Raw genomic sequence first — 18,250 nt, forward strand, 5'->3', positions numbered from 1 at the left:
TCCTCTGAAGTAAACCATTGGATGGGTTGGGTCCTGCTTTTTATCTCCAATTAGAGATCTGCTTTGCTGGCAGGAACAGGCTATTCTGGAGGAATTTCTGGGGCTGATGCAGGCTCCCTCTCTCCACCACCACAAGCAGAGCTGATGGATGGGGTTGTGCTGTGTGATGGGCACTGGGTAGGTGTGTGCTGTTGCTGCTAGCCAGGCTCATGCTGTGTCTCCCCTCCAGATTGATGGTTCAAGTGGCAGCAGCAGCAGCAGGGAGAAGCACACCTGTGTTGTCCAGTACATCCTCTTCCCCCCACATTCTACCTCCACCAAGGACAGGTGAGGCCATGGCCCTGCTCCTGGGGAGGGCTGACAGTAGTGGGAGACATGACTCCAGACTCAACCTTTGTGGGTAGTGTGGAGAGCAAGAAGGCCATCCTATAATCTAGCACAAACACCCAGCTGCCACAGATAGCTCACAAGTTAGGTGGGGCTTTGCCTGCAAACCTGCAGTCTGTGTGACTGCTCTCACAGCTCAGAGAGGAGCTGCAATAGTCTTCTGGTTCTGTTCCATCTCATAGAACTTACTTTGTGTCTTTCTTCCAGCTTCTCCACAGATGATGACAATGATACAGAGGTAGAGGCCATTGAGGTGGACACAGAACTGAACCTGGTCACTGAATGCTGGGTAGAGCCACAGAGCGGCCATGTTCACAGTACTGCTGAGAACTGGAAGCACCTCCATGGCTTGCCCTACCAGAAAATACCTAAGGCGGTAAGTCCCTGAAAAGGTGAGGGCATGGGGCCTTTTTTATTTTTAGAGGGAGAGGGGTTTGTTGCAAGTGTACCACAGTACTATGGGATGAGTTACTGGGAGCCAGAAGAAATAAGAATGCTAGTAATAGAGGAAGCTGAGATTTCCAAAGGAAGAACTGGGCTCCTAGATTGCAGGGCAGTGGATGCAGCATTGCTTTGGGATATGTGGCAGAATACACGTTATTTTGTTAAGAGTTGTTCCATTAAAGGGGAGTGAGCTAGGCCAGAGCAGGCTAGCAGGCAGCATTGTCAATGCACCACCTGAACAAGGCAGAAGGAGATCAGTAGGGGGTTGAAGAAAGAGAGAGAGCAATGAATAAGAGCGAAAGGGACAGGACTGTGGGTGTTTCTTCTCCTCAACTTGAAACTGTTCTCTGCTGCATGAGGGACTAGCAATTTTGCTTCACGCAGCTGAGCTTTGGTTGCTTATTACAGCTCTACCCACGGGACCTTGCATGCATTTCCACCATGCTGACATTTGAATACATCAGCCAACTGTGCCAAAACAAGGACTGGGTCTGTCCTCCTTCAGACACCAAAGCTACTGAAGGTGAGCCCATTTATGTCCTGGTTTATTGAGTAATGTTAGAGACTTCTAGAAGACTGAGCAGGTATTTTTGACAATGACTTTCTAGACTTTGGCTCTAGATCACTTTGTTGCACTTGTTCAAAGCTGTCATGGAGATGGCTTCATTCTGGGAAGGCCAAATAAAGGCCCTGCTGTTTTTCTGCCTGGACTGGGGAGGCTCTGCTTGAACAGGGAACTCAGGAGGTCTGGTTTGTCCTCTTCCTTTTTGGATAGGATCGTGCCCTTTTGATCTGACAGAGTTCACTGAGAACTCCAGCAATGTGGGAGGAAGTTCACCCTTGCCAGGAGATGATTTTTTGCTTTAAAGCTTTTCTGAAATGTCTAGGCTTAACATTGCTACTACCTAAGCTTCTTGTCAGTAGTTCACTCCATCCTTGATTTTTTTATTTGCTTGCCTTACAGTGAATAGCACAGACAGTGTTGTGTGAGTTTCAGGGAGCCAGGATCAACCCAAACGCTGGATCATTTCACTGGTCCTGTGGGAGCAGGAGAGGGCCAGGAAAACTCGGGGCATGGAAGACAGAGATTCTTTCCTGAGGAAGAGGGCAGGAAGTTTGAGAAGGGATGTGGGAAGCCTGCCAAATGGGAGAGCTCTCCCAAGAGCAAGGGTGTCCTTGTTCCTGACAGCTCTGCTAATATAGGCTGCCTCTGTCTCCCAGCATGGCTGCTGACTTCCAGCAGTGTTTCCTGTGACTTTGGTGTGCAGCTCTTGTCCCCTGGCAGCTGTGGGCCTGGTTGTGCTGCAAGCAGCCTGGGCTGTGTAGAGCCTCACGGGTTCCCCTCCATCCTTGAACAAAAGTGGCAGGGAACTCCAACAGCAAGGTTCCTCTCTGCTGGTAGCTCACAACCTGCTGCTGTCTCCAGCAGTCTTTGATTTTCATCTTAGTCTTCCCTTTGTATCTACCTGTTTTCATAAGTAGAGGGAGATGGGACATAGTTGCTGTGCCATATCACTTGTGTTCATATGTTTCATTTAGGTCTGGCACCATATATGTCCTGGTGATCTGGGGAAAGGGCTTTGTGGTGCCATCAGGAATGTCATATTCCCAATTCTTGCAGATCCTGACATGGGGGTTGGTTTCAGAGTGCATGAGATCCCATTCCAGTTCAACCTCATGAAGCTGCTGCCCAGGTGTCAGCAGGTTGAAATGTTCTTCCTAATGCTGACAAAAGGTGAGTGCCTCTTTGCTGCCTGCCTCCTCTGGTCCTGCTATGCTATGTGTGCTTGTCTCCCTGGGAAGCAGGTGGGGGGATGCTACCATGTCTCTGAGTATCTCACTGCCATTCCCAGTTCTGCAGCCCCAGGGCTGTGTAGATGTATTACCATTCTTGTGATGATAGTTTTGGAAGAGTTGCTCTTTTAAGTCTCAAATCTAGATAGTTGTTTTGTTTGGTGATTTTTTGTCTTTATCCCTGACATCTACAGGCCAGTTATGATAGTATGGAGAGTCAGTGCACAGTAGCTCATATTGCTGGAGTTGCATCTTAGCATTCTCCAGGTCAGCCTTTTAGATGTGCCAAGGGAAATTTCTGGCTGTGTAGAAATGTCACTTTGGAAAGGACTGTCCTCGGGGAGCCTGGCTGGTGGTGGCTGTGGAGATACTGTCTCTGAAGCTGCCGTGGTTCTGTTTTGGAGCAGAGAATGAGGAGGTGACCAAGGACTCTTCGTTTGTGCCCAATGAAATGCTACTAAACCTCTTCCATGGCTGCCTGCAGCATGACCTCAGTGATCGGGAGATCCCCATGGCTGATGTTGATCACGTGGCCTTCATGGAGCAGGTTCTCCAACGAGATCGTGATGGTCATCAACCACCCTTCACTCTCCCTGTGATCCGAGGTAAGGTCCAGGAGCACTGCAGCAGGGATGCTGGCAGCTGGAGTGTCTCAGGGAGCCTTGCTTTTAAGTGTTACCCTCAGCTGGTGTTCCTCAGGTTGGTTTTTCTTCTCCATTCCAGAAGAAATCTCAAAAGCTTCTGGGACCCTGGAGCAGCAGGACACCTCTGCATCCTATCATCATGCTGGCAGCAATGGCACCAGGGATATGACTGGCTCCACAAGTACTCTGCAGGTACTGCTGAGCTGCTGGCCCTCTCCTGAGCCCTCACTGGGGTAAGCTAGCAGCTGTTGAAGAGCAGGAGAGCACATAAGAGCTGAGAACAGACTGAAAGGATGGTGTTTTCCCACAGTTGGCAGCAGTTTAAGCTGTAGCCTGTGACTGAGGTTGGGCAGGAATCCAGTAGATGCGTGGGCAGTTGCATTCACTACGGGCTTAGCCTGTCAGAGCAGCATGAATGCTGTGCCGCTAAGAGCTCAGAAATCATGGGCAATCATTGCCTGGAGGCCAGAAACAGCCCCAGCAAAGCTGACTAAGCATCTCCTGTATTTCCTGGAGTCAGGCTGCACTGAGAATGCTGTGTGGATTTGCCAGGGTTATTTCAGTTCTGTGCCAACCTGTAGTCATGGAGGAACTTGCTCTGTATGGTTGCTACTTGCCCTGGGATAGGCTGTGCCATGTGCTGTGAACTTAGCAAGCTTCTGCTCTTTCCTCAGAGCCTCTGCAATACAGAGCTTCCTGAGGATGATGTGACCCTGAGTGACAGTACGGGGCCTTTTCCCCCACAGTGGCGGTGCTATGCAAAGCTGGTCAATCCACAGCATTTGTTCCTGACCTTCCTGCCAGCCACATTCTCAGGTGAGACCCCCTTTTGTGGTGAGGGAAAGGTGGCAGCAGTTCCAACCACTTCCTCAAGAAAGCAAGGACAACAGTACCAGCTCTTCTGGGATGGAGGGAAGATTTAAATAGCAGAATCTAGATCCAATCTTTTTTGCTCCGTAAGGCCAGGAATAGAGCGGTGCAGAGTAATAAATGTCTTGCTGTTTTCTTCTTGGACGGTGTGCTGCTCACATTGTTTTCAGGACAGGAATCTGGCTATGGCTCATTTTCTAGCTGTAGCTGTTGTAATGTTTCCCCAGCAGAGAAGATTTTTAACAAATGAAGTGAGGAGGTTGCTGCTGGGATGCTTTAGGGGAGTCCCTACTTCTGGCATTGGAACTGGTCTGCCTTCCACTGAGCTACTGGTTGAAGCTGCTAGGCTCAGCTGGAGTGCTGTTCCCACACATGAAGTGATAGCAGGAACTTCTGCCTTGGGAATGTAATAGGGGTTACCTGTTGACACAGGATAGAAGGAGGATTTTGTTTTGTTTTCTTCCAGATGTACAGAAGCTGATGTCTAGCGGATTGGACAAACCACCAAAAGATGAGAGTCAGTCTGGAGAGAGTACTGTGAGACCTGTCTGTGAAGAGCAGGACAGGGCTGAGGCTGAAGAAGGGGATGCTGCAGTGCCGTTACCTACCCTCAGTGTAACACCAGTGCATGGTACTGCTCTCAGGACAGCACCTGGCTACTGAATTAGGGCAATGCCTTTCCTTTCCTTGGCTTTTCCCATGCGCTCTAATTCCTACTGCTAGGCAGGTTGTACTAATGTGTGTGCTGGGTGGGGAGAAGCCTGTAAAATCAATTCCTGCCTGTGGATGCTGCTCTGAGGGATGTGATTTCTCAGGCAAGGAATGAGGAATGTGTTGAAAGCCTTTATCTCAGGATTCTTTCTTTTTCAGAAGTGAGCCGTGACTCTGGAGAACAGATTGGCCCCTCACGGAGAGATGTACATATCTCCTTCTGCCGACAGAACTCACAGTCTGAGCTAGGCGAGTGTCGCCGGTTTCGCTGCCCCATGTATATCTACAGCTGCTCTTTGGAGCTGCTACGAGAGCAGCTTGTCAACCCACGGACACATCGTCCTCCCCGGGACATCTTTTTCAGGTAATACCAAACATACATAGTTTCTAAAGAGAGGTTGGAGGAGCATCCCTGACAAGAGGCTGCCTCCAACCTTGCCTCCTTCTCTTGGCTTTGCCTGTCTACCTTACAGCAGCTAATTCCTGTATGTGTGTTTCTTTCCAGGTCCCAGTCTCTGGAACGTCCTCCTGCTGCTGCTTGGTTAGATCATAAGCATAAAGAGTTGGTGAGTTACTGCACGCTGCTGCAGGAGCATTCCCACCAGTGCTATGTAAAAGGTGAGAAGCAGGGTGATAGGAGTTATTTTTGAGGCTTGTCTGTCATCTTTGGGGTGACAGATACCTAAGTCTCTTGGGCATGACCGAGCCAGGCTAACGTGTAGCATTAGACTCTTGACTGAATCTTGTCTCCAGTACTTGCATTGACTAAAGCTCTGTTTAGGGACTTGATGGAAGTCTGGTCTTTGCTCCCTAGAGTGTGATTATTGCCTGATTCCTGTAGCCTTGCATCTTTGTACTGGAGTGTTCAAATACTCTGTTTGATCTGTAGGGCTGTTCAAGAGCCTTCAGCAGTCACACAGCATCAGCTCCCAGGACCTTCTTACAGCCATGGATTACTGTGAGGAGCTGCTCCAAGAGATTGATATCACCAACTTCCTGCTGACAGTGTGCAGCCACGTCCGCTCCTTCCGAGAGAGCCACCAACATTTCCATACACAACCTAAGGCTGCCAGCTTCCAAGTGGGCAGCATAGAGCAAGAAGAGGAGCAGAGCTCTAGAGAACGTGGTGTCTTGGTCTCTGAATCAAGGTAGGGTCTTACTTGTCTTAAAATGGGGCTGAAATGGACCACTCTTCAAGAATTTTCTATTACTTGCTAGGAAGGATGTTGTAAGGCAGACTTTAACAGCCATTGAGGTTCACACCTGGTATGGTGTCTACCAGGCCCTTCTCATTTTTAATAATCACTGGTGCATCCTTTGACTGTCTCTTCTAGCCTTAGCTCATAACTGTCCCATCTGGGCTGTAGAACAGTTTGTCTGCAGGTAACACTGAGATGTATTGTTTCCAGAGAAATTATGCATCTCCTGCTGCCTGACTCATCTGAGGTTACTGCTGATTCTGGTGAAAAGGGCAGCTGATAGCACACTTTATCTCTTTCTGAAGAATAAGGTGCCCTTTCTTTAATTAAAAGACTAGAAATAATATCACAAGAGAAAATGTTATTGCAGAACAAGAGTATGCTGGATGATAAAACTCTGTCCTGCTAGGATGTTTCTGAGGTTTGTGTTGATTTTGGAATCTTAAGGAAAGGGAGAAGCACTGTATTCTACCTTACTGTGCTGTCTGTTGTAGAAAGAAACACTCTCTGTAGATATTTTTTTTCATCCTCGGTTTGCTCTTGATTATCCTCAGTTCCCTGATATGAATGCACTAGAATTTGTTGGGAATTTTCAATCTTATTTCCACTTATGCTGTAAATCAGCAGGATGAGGCTGCTTTTGGAGAATGCTCAGTGTATGGGAAATCAGGTGACTTCTTCCTTTTAAGTGCAGCTTTCACACTGAAAAACTGTGGGAACTTTTCTTTGTTTATAAGATACACAATCTGAGGTGGGATTGGTGGTTTACAATAAACATTTCTGAAGGATGAATGGTTTGTGATCTGTCATCTCTATTACTAATTCAGGCACCTGAGAGTACTTTGCATGACCTTTATCCTGCTCCTCAGATTGCATTCTCTAAGTGCTAGGCACTAATTCTGTCCCAAATCTGCTGAGTGGGCATGGACCTGAGCTTTGTTTACTGCTCTGTGCTGCCAGGATGTTAGGGGTGCTGGCATGGTATGATTGCTGTGGAATACCCTGGCCTGAGTTTTGGTAATTCAGATGGCTCCCTGTACTTAGCTGCTTGTCTCTGTTTCCCAGGGAGGGGATAGCATGGTGTCAACCAGCCACAGGATTCGTATGGTTGAGCTGCCTCTGGCCCAGCTTCAGACAGCCTGAGTGCTTATCTGGGTTAGTGGGTGGGAGGAAGGTTTCTGGGGCTATAGGGGTGGAAACTGGATGACTTACATGTTGCCTCATGTTTACACAGATAAGGTGTAGGGAGCTGTGAGATGGGATGCTTACAGGGTAGGTGATAAGTATAACTACTGCTTCTTGATTTGCCTGTCAGTGCGGAAATGGAAGACTACAGTGAGCAGGACTCTCACAATGTTGCTAGCCCCACAGAGGAGCCAAAAAGCAGCGTGGGCACCAGTTGCTGTTCAGAGTTTCCCCTTTCACTGCTGGAAAACGGACAACCCTGCCAGGCACACCCTGATCTGCACAAAATCATCCAGGTGAGGAATGTGGAAGTTTGGCTTGTCTACCACAGGACAGTGGAGTAGAATATCTGCTTCATGGTCAGGATTTTTCTTTCAGGAAAAGTTCCTGGAAATTGGAAGTTTACATTTCAAGCCAGTGCCATCGAATCCTCACTATTTCTTCTATTGCCCACCGTCAGCCAAGAAAGAGGTAGGCATGGTGCTGCCCTTGCAGACATTTAGTCCTTGTGGAGAGAAGCAGCTTTGCTTCTTATCAGTTCTGGATTTGGGGCTGGCAGACTCATGGAGACCCTTGTAGAGCCCACCACAACAGCCTGCTTCACCACCTGGCACAGTTCTGGCATCTGTCCTTGCTTCTCTCCTTCAGGAAGAGGCATCTCGGGATCAGGCAGACAGGAAAGGCAGTGAGGACATGGAGGTATCAGAAGCAGAACTGGCAGCTGAAGAAGGTAAAATTTTCTTGCTCTGTCCCAAAGAAGGAGGAGTATGTTGTCTCACTGTGGGTAGTGCCTATCAGAACTTGTCTGTGTCTGGTGGGGTCTCTCTTTGCTAATGGGGATCCTGTGTCAACAGGAACTGTGTCTGGGTGCTGCATTGCCACAGAGAGTGACCCAGAGCTGGAGGTGGAATACCGCGAGAAGCTGGAGCATGAGTTCCCAGACACAGATTCCCTCTCAGATTCCAACACAGTGAACCAGGATGATGACTCCTTCAGTGTGCTGGGAGGGGACTCGCTAAATGAGCAAGAGTTCCTGGAGCAGGAGATGCCCCCACTCTTTGTGCACCTCACTTGCTCTGTGAAGCTGCGTAGCCAGCACAGCTCCATGCCCGTGCAGTCCCTTCCAACTTGTCTAGGTAAGGACAAGTCTTGCTTTGAGGTTAAAGGGCAGTTAGACTTTTGTGAGGTCTCTCACTTGCTGTTACTTTAGTTGTGGAAGTATCAGAGGATGGTGACCTTTTTAAACTTGTCCAGCTAGCTGTTGCAGTCTCTGTGTCTCCCACCAAGCTGTGTAAGTGTGTAAGCAGGGCTGTTTGTTGTGTCTGTTTGGACTAAGATCCACTTAGTCCGTGATCTCTTCTCAGGGGAAGTTCTTGGCTGCCTGGAAAGCTGCCAGGGCTTGACCACCATTGACCTGGGGGACCTCTGCGTGACTCTGGATATCTTTGTGCTTACCCTGCCCCTGGAAATAGAGGTTGTGAATGCAGACATTCTCCACAACAGGTAGGTGGGGAGAGGCTGAGCTGCTTACCCATCCTGTGCATGCCCTTCACAGCAAGATGGTCTTAGGTCACCTTCCTGTGCTGAGACTGGGTATTGACTTCCTTGTGGAGTATGCAACAGCCCTGAAGAAAATGAACATTTTTCCAGGATAGGCTCACCTTTCATAGGGATCACTTTTCCTTCTCTGGAAACTATGTCTGTTCCTCCTCTCTGGCTCAGAAGCTGATGCTCAGCCTGCTCTGTCTCCTCTGGCAGATGTACCTCAGAGAGCAGCGTGTCCTTCACCCGCTCTCCGGGGCAGCCATCCTCTTTCCGGTCAGATGAGGATATTATGCACAACTTGGACCGGCTCCCATCCACAGGAGATGAGAGGTATGGCTCTGCAGCTATTGCAAGCCTTATCATGAGTTCCTTTTGCAGCCTAGGATCTGCACTGTGGTGTTTGCGTGAATGAGAATGACTGACTGATTCTTGCTGTCCTCTCTCCTAGGCACCCTGCGCTTTCCAACCTCCCTGGAGTGCACAGGCAGGCTATTGAAGCTACAATGAATGAGGTAAGACAGCCTTGCCTGCTTCTTGCTTCCATCTGGAGCAATTTGCCACAGCACACACTTGCTGTTCCATACTGTGTAGCCTGCTTTAGGCCATAGCCTTTGTCACTTGAGATGACTTTCAAGCCTTGTATCATACAGATCATTGACCTTGAGCTGCCCAGAAATCTGAGATGAACCTAAAAAACTTGTGGTGTGGTTGGGGTGGGACAGGCAAACTTCTTCCTGAATCCTTTTCTTAGGTACAGTCAGAAGGAAGTGAGGAAAGTACGCAACGAGTGAAACCTATCCTGGGCTTGTTGAGACTTGGGTGAGAATTGGGGCAGTCACGTTGGTTGTGCTCTGTGTCCCTGCTCTACTCAGATTCGCTGGCTTCTGGATGATGAGATTGTGTCCGCGCTGCGCCACTCACAGGTCATCAACACCTCCATCCTGCACAGGGTGGCCACTCACATCTACAACTCCAAAGGTCGGCCCAGCTGCCACAGTGAGGTGGTACTGCTCCAGTTTGTGTTTGGACCTGAGCACTCTCTGGAGAAGTTCAAGGAGGTAAAGAGGGAGCCCTGAGGCATTGCCATACCCTTAGCTAGTGGGATGCTTATTCTTCCCTGTGTTGCAGGAGTTCAGAAGAATGGCCCTGCCAGGCTACGTGATCAATGCAGAAGGCAGCGACTACCACTACATCTCCATCAGCCGCATGCACTCCAGGCAGGCAGCCCCAAACCCTTCGGGGATGCCATGCTCACAACAACAAGCTGGAGGAAGCACAAGGACAGCCCTGGGCCAGGCTGGCCATGAGGGGAGCAGTGAAGCAGAGGCAGAGAGCTCTGAGCTGCACCGTGTGAGCTGTGTCCTCCCAGAAGAATCTCAGGGTCTCTGGGGGTGGCCAGAGAGTGAGATGCGCATTGTGCCAGATACAGGAAACCCTGTAGGTGGGGCCAGACATGCTCAGGATGAGGTGAGAAACCCTGGGGTGGGCTGGTGGGAGAGTGTGGGACCCTCTGGTGACTGGATGTAGAAGGATGAAGGTGGAGGATGGGGTGTTTTGGTGTCTGTTTTACTGGTTATTTTTGTGACTTTGGCTTGTGTGCAGGTCACGGGAGAAGTGCTGAGCCTTGATCAAGGCAAAGTACCAGGCCATGACTCCCTGGAGGAGGCAGTCCTGGAGACAACCATACAATCCCTGCCATCTTCCTCTTCTGAAAAGGGCAACAGTGAGAAATCACCATTAGTGACACCATCTGCAGCCAGCCTAGCTGACTCTGTAACACAGAGTAGGGAAGGTAGGAGCTGCAGATGTGGGCAGGAGGGTACCTCAGCCTCAGGAGATTTTGGGGGGCTGGGGGGGGGAACAATAGTTTTGGCTGCAACATGTGAAACGTGACTTATTCTTGTCCCTAGAGTCAGAGCCCAGAACTGCTAGTTTTCTCTTCCTTGCTGCAGCACTGTCTGTGCTGCTTAATGTTACCCGGGGTGTTTGACTGTAAAGGGTGCACTGATATCCCCAGTTCGATAAAGTTCCCAGTGTTTCCATTAGTAACTGTATGAGGCCCATTGCCAGCAGTACGTTCCCCAGTACTGCCTGCCTGTGACTTGTAGTGTAGCATTTCTCTTAACCCATGGGGTGTACAAAGGGGCTTAGCAATTGCCTTCATGATCATCTCCTCTTCTCTACAGGCTCCAGCAAGCAGCGTCCCAGCCGCGTGCAGAGCCTTGTGTCCAGCCAGGGCAGCATGGACTCTGACCACCTGGGTGAGTGCTGGGGCTGGCAGCAGCAGCAGCAGCGTGCAGTGAGGTGCTATGGGGCGTATGGGGCTGCTGCCTGGGCCTGATCTGCCAATGCATTGCAGGTTACGATGGGGGGAGCAGTGATTCAGAGTACGATGAGGCACTAATGAGCGACCAGGAACCTAAATGTCCCCTCATGCCTGATTTCTGGCTCATCATAAAAATTGAGCAGGACCGAGTAGAAGTCTATTACCACTCACGGTAAGGAGGATTTGGCTATCTAACCGCTGCTTCTCTGTACCAATACTTCATTGCCACTCATCTCTGTGAGCTGGATCAGCTTCTTGTCCTGTTTTGTGCTTAATATGAGGAAAGCTGTCATCCTGCTCCACCGTGTGCACACGTTATGCACACGGAGACACATAGTGTGCAGGTGTCCTGCTGATCCCTTTCTCCCCTTCCCTGTAAAGCAGCCTGAGTGTGGAGAAGGCAGCATCAGCAGAAATAGAAGAGCAGCCAGGGGAGTGCCAGAGTCTCAACCAGATGGTGGTAAAGAAGATCAGTGAAATCTGCAGGGTTGTCAATCAGGTAAAAAAAAAAAAAGTCTGCAGAGGGTAGGGGTTGAGCTGCCAATCACTAGATGGCTTAGATGGGAAGGGACCTCCGGAGTTTGTCTGGCCCATCTTAAAGCAGGTCCTGGGTGGTTAGGTCAGCAGGTGGAGTCTCAGCTTGGGGGTCAAAAGAAAAGGGACTCCTCTGGCCCTGAGCACCTTTTTATTTTTGGGTTTTTTTGCTATCTTCTCTGGGCTGCTCAAACAACAAAACCTATTTTTTCTAATCTGCTACAGCGCTTACTGCTGCAAGACCTGCATGACAGCCACATATGCAACTCGTTGCTGGTGGCAGAGAGTGAGGAGGACATCTGGAAGAGTGAAACTCCCTATACGTACTATAGGCAGCGTGTCATGCCAACAGATGGTACGAATGCTGCCTACTTGCGGGCAACTGGGAAGAGAGCAACTTCTGTGTCATGGCCCCAGCTATGTGCTATCTTCTTTCTAGATTACTCAGTAGAAGAGAACTACCAGCCCCGGGACTACCTGGCTGCCACAATGCAGTTCATGCCAGGGCACTTCGCTTGTGATGTAGTGTGGAGCACACTCATCCACGTGCATTCACGCCTGAAGATGGGCCCCAACATGGGGGTTTCACGAGGTGTGTACAGCCCAGGTTCCTCCTCATTTTGTGTGTCAGGAATCTGGCTTCTGGCTGGATTGGCACAGCGGAGGAGGGTGTGTGGGATAGCTAACAACCCACCTTGCCCACAGCTATCCAGGCGCTTCGCTCGGTGCTCAACGCCTTCTCTGTGGTGAACAGGAAGAATATGTTTGTCTACCAGGAACGTGCCACTAAATCCGTTTTCTACCTCCGGTAAGAAGTTGGCTTGACTTGTTGGTCTGACCCTGCCGTGCTACATGCATTACACCAGGCTGAGTGTTCTTTGGGGCTGAAAGGGACCACCATGCTGTGACCCAAGAAGCAAATGCCTGATTTCTAATGGTCCAGTTCTCTCCTGCTCTCCCTGTGCTGAGCCCTTTCCTATGTGAAAAAAGGATATTTATTTTGAGAGAGATAGAGAGCAATTTTGCACAAGCTCTGTACCAGAAGGACTTATCCTCACAACTAATAATGATAAGAACTTATCTCCATTATCTCTCAAGGGAGAGCAAGGAGGGTGTAGATCCTCTGTGAAGGCATGATGCTGTCACTCTTGGCAATGGAGGCTGATGCTTCTTTCTCCTATATTCAGACTGGCTGAAACCACCAACAGTGGGAAGGCATGGGAAGCAGAGAGCAGCATTAGTCCAGGATCTCGCTCATTGGCACTGACACGCAGCCAGGAGCCCATTTACACTGAGGATCTAACGGTGAGTCTACTGCAGTCTGGGAGCAGATGTGGGATTCTGTGTAGGGTAAAGTTTATATTGCATATCCATGGATGGGGACAACAGTGGGTGGCACTGTATCTGGGATTCATGTGGGTGCTGCTTCCATGTGGCTGTTTTTGCTTTTCCAGGGCTCTCGTTCCTCTCTGGACACAGCCTCGTGCCGCAGCATGGACTCTGCCCGCCCAGTGGGACAAGTAGACAGGCACATCCAGCTGATGGTCCATGGTGTTGCCCCAGCAGGTAGGTGTTATAGTGCCTGGCATCAAGTATGCTGATACAAAGCAGAGGAATGGAGCACCAGTCCTTGCCTTCTTTGCTTGAAGAGCAGAGTGTCTCCCTCTTGTGCAAGCTGCCCTTTCTTAGTCCAGAGCTGCTATCCATTCCATGTGGATGGGAATGCAAGGAATGGACCCATGGTTCATGATTAAATCTCCTGCAGATCATGTGGCTTACGCCAGCTTTCCCTGTGCAAGAGTGTAGTTGTCTTTGCCCGCTGTGCTAGCAGTCTTTGGCTGCCAAAATAGATAGAAAAAGATTCCAGAGTGAGTTATTGGTGGAGAAAGATGTGTTCCTTGTGGGAAGTGCTTGTGAGGGTGGTACATACTCAACTGCTAAAGGGAGGTGATTGGTTATGGTCCTTATGAGATGAGGTGAAAAAGTTGCTTGTGTCTGTCTCTGTCAGGGCCTGAGATCACAGATGAGCTGGTGAAAGTTCTGCGCAGGCGCCTGGATGAGGCCACTCTGGATATCATCACTGTGATGCTGGTCCGGAACTGCAAACTGACCCCAGCTGATGTGGAGGTACCACCCTCAATAGCTGTTCTGCTCATCCTGTTGCCCATAACGTGCTTTTTTGACCCATCCCAGCTTCCCCTTGTCCCACGGCAGGGAAGGCTAAGGCAGTCTGTTACATCCCATTCCCTACTCCAGTGGCATTCATAGATCTATTCTATGCTAGGGTCAGTGGGGGGCCCCAGAATATCCTGCTTGATTCAGCTGAATTCTAAAACTTTCTCTCTACAGTTCATCCAGCCCCCTGGGACACCACCCACAGAGGTCCTGCAGTTTACACTGCCACCCTCTGCTCTGCCCTGGCTGCAGGCAGTGGCCTACTATCTGCGCCAGAACTTGCTCATCTTCCTGCATACCCCGAAGTACACAGACAGCAATGTGGAGCACCACTTCAAGGTTAGGAGGGCAGTGAGTGGGACAGCAGTTGGCTCAGCTTCCATCTGCTTTTGCTCTTGCTGGAGCTGCTCAGCTGCTGCATTCTCAGCTATCTACTCCTTCATTATGACTGTTAAGGATAAAAGGTGAGGCCAGATAATACAGTGCCTTATAACTCTGGATAGAGCTGTAAGAGGGTCCTTCTGCCAAACAGTGGCTGAATCTGCTGGCGAGTGTTCTTAAATAGAACTGAGCTGTTTGCTACAAGCCTGGAGATGAGCTCTGCACATGCTTGGGCCTCTACTTCCAGTAAAGACAAGTTCTCCAGACTCAGTCACGTTATTTTCCTTGCTCTCCATAGCACTACTTCAGCCACAGTGGTGGTGTCCCTGACCAGGATCTTTACCTGTACAACAAACCAGGAGGCCAAGGCACTGGTGGCAAAGGTACTGTGCTCAACTTTTTTTGTTTTTTTTTGAAGCAGGGTATGGAACTGTGCATTGGGGAGCCACTTCCCATGTTAAAGAGCTCTGAATGACTGAGGATGGCCAGTGTCAGGACAGTGTTTTCTCCTATAGCTGGGGAGTGTGTAAGGAGTTTGCTTTAGAGACTGCACAACCATACAAATAGGGTAGAATGAAGTTAAGGGCTCCCACGGAGCTTGGCAGGTTGCTGTATGAAGCAGCTTGAGATTGCAGCTGCTGTGGAGATGCCCTTGGCTCTTATCTGTGGACTGCTGGAAAAGGGATTTGATAGGGCTAGTTCTGCAGCAGGCTTTCACATCGTGTTGTGTCAAGGCCATGTGGTCTGTCAGCTGGCCATCGTGAGCCCTGCTGTGTCCCTTGTGCACCGTCTGAATGTTCTTCTGTTGTGTAGGTACCATGTCGGACCTTGTGCAGCACCTCTTTCCACTCTCCCACTTCCAAGGTAGCACCTCTGGCTCTTAGTACTATCCTAGTTTCCTTTCCCATGCAGCTTCCCAGTCCCTCTGGTTCCTGCTGTTCTTGTCTTCCTTGTGCTGTGGCTTCAGCTCTGACTCCTCTGTGTTTGTGTGTGTATGTCTGTCTAGCTGAGCCACCTTTTTCTTGCTGCCTGGATAAATAAGCAAATAGAACCTGCTTGCAAGCAGTGAATTCTGAAGTTCTACACCTTTTCCATTCCCCGGATCAGAATGGCCCTTATCCCTGAGGAGAATGGGGATCATGATATTTCAGTTATAGTTTCAAGCTCCAAGTGTAGCATCATCACCCTCCCAATGGTTGTGTACTGGGGCTTGCTGTCAAGCAGATGAGTTTATGCCTTTCTCTGTTTAAAGGGAGGAAGTTGTCATATGGGGCAGATCTGCTGTTTCTAATGTCACTGTATGGACATCTCCATCCCAGCAAGCTGCTGTGCTGCATCAAGGAACTGTGTGAGGCAGGAGACCCCTGTCTGATGCTCCAGAGGGAGTAAGGCTGAGGGGAATCCCAGTCTCCACTACCTTTAGTATTGAGGAAGTTGTACATTTCTCCTTTTGTTTTTTGCTGGATAAAGAGTTGTTCCTATGTCTGTCTCAGGGAGAGTAGAGCCATGTCAAATGCTAGTGCAGAGCAAGCAGCTCCTGCACTCTTCTTCAAGTAAAGTGGTGCTTGTTGAATTTCTTTTCCTCAGGGTGAATGCAAGTACATGCTACACTTTCATTTGAATGCCTTCTTCCCTCCTTGGGAGCAGCTCTCTCCATCCCAGTGCCATCTCCCTTGTATCTATTTTAAATCTGGACGCATTGTGTCTTTGCAGTGTTGGGACAGCTGTGCCATCCAGTCATCTGTGCTGCCTTGACTAGGAGGCATTGGAAGGGGGTGGGATTATGTAACGTGATAGCAAAGGGTTTGGACCTTACAGATGCATCCCCACTGCTGCTTCCTTGGTACAATGGCCAGTGAGCTGGGCTGTGGGAAGGGAGCTCCTGATCCTGCTCTGGTTCATAGTGGGGGCTTATCCTGCATGGCCCAGGGTGTATGGCATGTGGGCTGTGCACCAGCTACCGTACTGCTGCTCTACATCTCAGAATTGTGGGGGTGTGTGAGTGAGGCTATGGCTAGGGCCTGAATTTTACTCCACAGCAACTCCAGGCTAATGTTAAGCATCAACCTGCTTTGTTCCCAGTTGTGCTGGTAGGAATGTGTGGGAAAGGTACTTCATCTCATACAGGTGTGGAGTGGGGAGTGTGCTATGAATGGAGTTTGCAATAAAATGCCTTGTGTAGGTTTTCTCTGCATGGACTCAGTGTCCCGTGTGGCCTGACAGGGCTGTTGGAGAACATCTGGGCCCCATCGCAGACCTATCTGCATAGTGGCCCTCCTGAGGCAAATGGAGACACTTTCTCTTTGCATATGGTGCTGGATGACTTGAGAAGTTCCTGAAGGGCAAGGTGACAGCTGCCGTGACAGGGTGGTGAGGACACCCTGTGCTGAAGTCCTTGCTTTTTGCCCTGACTCCCAATGAGCACAGCTAGCTGCCTCTCCCCTGGCTGCTTCCCCTCCCATGGGCCCTGCCTGCCATGTGCACCCGCAGCCCTGTGAAACCCACGTGTCAAGGGGTCTGCCCCAAGGCCTGGTGCGCAGGCATGGGGTGGTCACCCTGCTCTGTTAGTTGCCAGCTGGGCTTGCAGTAATGTGCCCAGTGCTGTGCTGACAGAGGCTGTCCTGGACTCTTCCCCCCCCCTGTAGGAATTGCGTGCATTGCACTGACGTTTGTGGATGAGAATGGCAGCCCCACCACGCTGCCCCACGGGGAGAGACCTGACTCTCCTAAGATGCCCATCGTGGACCTACTGCAGGATGCCGACTTTGAAAGCCTCACTGCAGTTAGCCAGCACCAGCCAGAGACTGGCACCCAGCACACAGGTAGGGTGCCTCTGCATCCCCCACAGCACCTCCAAAAGGTGTGGGTGCAGAGCTAAGCGGGACATCCCCACAGAGCCCTGCGTGCTGGTGCGCCTGGACATCTGGGAGAAGGGCAATATTAGTCTGCTGCAGCTGTCAGAGAAGCTGCGTGGAGCCCTGCGCCATGCTCTGTGTGATGCCATCATGGAGTTCCTCGTGCTGCCAGCCCCACTCTGCGTGGAGGCCTCCTGCCCACTGAGCGCCCCAGACCTGGACGAGCTGAGCTCTGCAGGTAAGATTTGGGGTGGGATGGGCATCTTGAGCCCTCCGCAAGCCTTGCTCCTCCTGCCTGTGGGAGCTTGGCCTGTGCTGGAGGAAAGTATTCTCCTCTCTGCCAGTTATTTAGTGCCCCACCATGGAAACAGGGTTGGAAGAAATCTTTAGAGTGAATCAACATTGCTAAGTGATACTGAGGGCTGCTTCCTTCTGTCTGGACAGCCATGGTGGCACACGAATGGCACAGTGGAAGGCTCTGAAGTAAATAGTTTGCTCTGTCTTCACAGCAGGCCTAAGAAGAACCATGTCAGAGACCAAGGGTCTGGCCATGGGCACTGGTGTGGCTGGCAAAAGCTGTCCTCCACCGCTGCACTTCACCTCTGCCCCTTCAGCCAGCCCCAGTGAGCCAGTGACACCCACAAGCAAGCTGGGACGCCGCAGTTTCTGGGACATGCTGGTAATGTTGCTGAGGGTCTGGTGGGGAACAGAGCCTGCAAGTCTGATGGTGCATCAGACTGGGAGGAACAGAAAGGAGGAATCTGGCTGGGGTGGGGAGGTTTGGCCTGGTAATGGGATTTGAGATCCGGGCAACAGCTGAGCTGTGGGTATGCAGAGCCTTAACCCTGCACCACCTCTCTGTAGAGCAAGGCTGAGTCCTCAGAGCTGGGCAGCCCCAAGACTACCGATGACATTGTGCTGGAGAGGCCAGAAGAGGCGCGCACAAGGCGGCGGCATAAGACTGAGAATGTCAAGCAGCACTTGAGCCAGGATCGGGCCACAGCCACAGCTGAACTGGAGCAGGCACAGCGGTAAGACAGCAGGGTTCTTCTCCCATCTGGCTGCAGTACAGATGTTCCACCAGCTCTGTGTGCATCATAGACCTTTGGACCACATCCCCTTTCCTTGAAGTGTGTCCCATATGCAGCCAGCTAGGAGCTGCCTCCCACACAGAAGGCCTCAAGCCTTTGTGCTAGAGTG

At 50.5% G+C, this 18,250-nt stretch overlaps 1 protein-coding gene across 25 annotated transcripts in view; it reads left to right on the forward strand.

The window, feature by feature from the left end:
- Positions 1 to 18,250, forward strand: part of SZT2 (SZT2 subunit of KICSTOR complex) — a 51,679-nt gene that overhangs the window by 18,489 nt on the left and 14,940 nt on the right. For 14 of the 25 annotated variants that reach the window (XR_014933030.1, XR_014933029.1, XM_032446184.2 and 11 more), the window contains 36 exons: positions 230 to 327; positions 595 to 763; positions 1,240 to 1,354; positions 2,453 to 2,566; positions 3,033 to 3,230; positions 3,349 to 3,461; positions 3,944 to 4,085; positions 4,606 to 4,770; positions 5,010 to 5,214; positions 5,356 to 5,468; positions 5,740 to 5,998; positions 7,365 to 7,530; positions 7,613 to 7,705; positions 7,883 to 7,964; positions 8,089 to 8,370; positions 8,599 to 8,737; positions 8,993 to 9,109; positions 9,228 to 9,291; positions 9,652 to 9,837; positions 9,908 to 10,246; positions 10,382 to 10,571; positions 10,966 to 11,040; positions 11,139 to 11,277; positions 11,487 to 11,604; positions 11,865 to 11,994; positions 12,079 to 12,231; positions 12,345 to 12,447; positions 12,827 to 12,944; positions 13,094 to 13,205; positions 13,648 to 13,766; positions 13,989 to 14,153; positions 14,494 to 14,578; positions 16,841 to 17,017; positions 17,091 to 17,288; positions 17,560 to 17,729; positions 17,915 to 18,081. Coding sequence is in view for 23 of the 25 variants with exons in the window: in XM_032446184.2 (XP_032302075.2) it covers positions 230 to 327; positions 595 to 763; positions 1,240 to 1,354; positions 2,453 to 2,566; positions 3,033 to 3,230; positions 3,349 to 3,461; positions 3,944 to 4,085; positions 4,606 to 4,770; positions 5,010 to 5,214; positions 5,356 to 5,468; positions 5,740 to 5,998; positions 7,365 to 7,530; positions 7,613 to 7,705; positions 7,883 to 7,964; positions 8,089 to 8,370; positions 8,599 to 8,737; positions 8,993 to 9,109; positions 9,228 to 9,291; positions 9,652 to 9,837; positions 9,908 to 10,246; positions 10,382 to 10,571; positions 10,966 to 11,040; positions 11,139 to 11,277; positions 11,487 to 11,604; positions 11,865 to 11,994; positions 12,079 to 12,231; positions 12,345 to 12,447; positions 12,827 to 12,944; positions 13,094 to 13,205; positions 13,648 to 13,766; positions 13,989 to 14,153; positions 14,494 to 14,578; positions 16,841 to 17,017; positions 17,091 to 17,288; positions 17,560 to 17,729; positions 17,915 to 18,081 (5,378 nt within the window). In the remaining 2 variants the exon portion in view is untranslated. Of the gene's footprint in view, positions 1 to 229; positions 328 to 594; positions 764 to 1,239; positions 1,355 to 2,452; positions 2,567 to 3,032; positions 3,231 to 3,348; positions 3,462 to 3,943; positions 4,086 to 4,605; positions 4,771 to 5,009; positions 5,215 to 5,355; positions 5,469 to 5,739; positions 5,999 to 7,364; positions 7,531 to 7,612; positions 7,706 to 7,882; positions 7,965 to 8,088; positions 8,371 to 8,598; positions 8,738 to 8,992; positions 9,110 to 9,227; positions 9,292 to 9,530; positions 9,556 to 9,651; positions 9,838 to 9,907; positions 10,247 to 10,381; positions 10,572 to 10,965; positions 11,041 to 11,138; positions 11,278 to 11,486; positions 11,605 to 11,864; positions 11,995 to 12,078; positions 12,232 to 12,344; positions 12,448 to 12,826; positions 12,945 to 13,093; positions 13,206 to 13,647; positions 13,767 to 13,988; positions 14,154 to 14,493; positions 14,579 to 15,008; positions 15,095 to 16,840; positions 17,018 to 17,090; positions 17,289 to 17,559; positions 17,730 to 17,914; positions 18,082 to 18,250 lie in introns of those variants that run through there. The other 11 variants (XM_032446185.2, XM_032446189.2, XM_015870037.3 and 8 more) reach the window with 7 other exon arrangements.

Source organism: Coturnix japonica, chromosome 11, assembly GCF_054131305.1.
Source record: "Coturnix japonica strain WE chromosome 11, WE-NBRP24, whole genome shotgun sequence".
In the NCBI taxonomy this organism is placed as follows: Eukaryota; Metazoa; Chordata; class Aves; order Galliformes; family Phasianidae; genus Coturnix; species Coturnix japonica.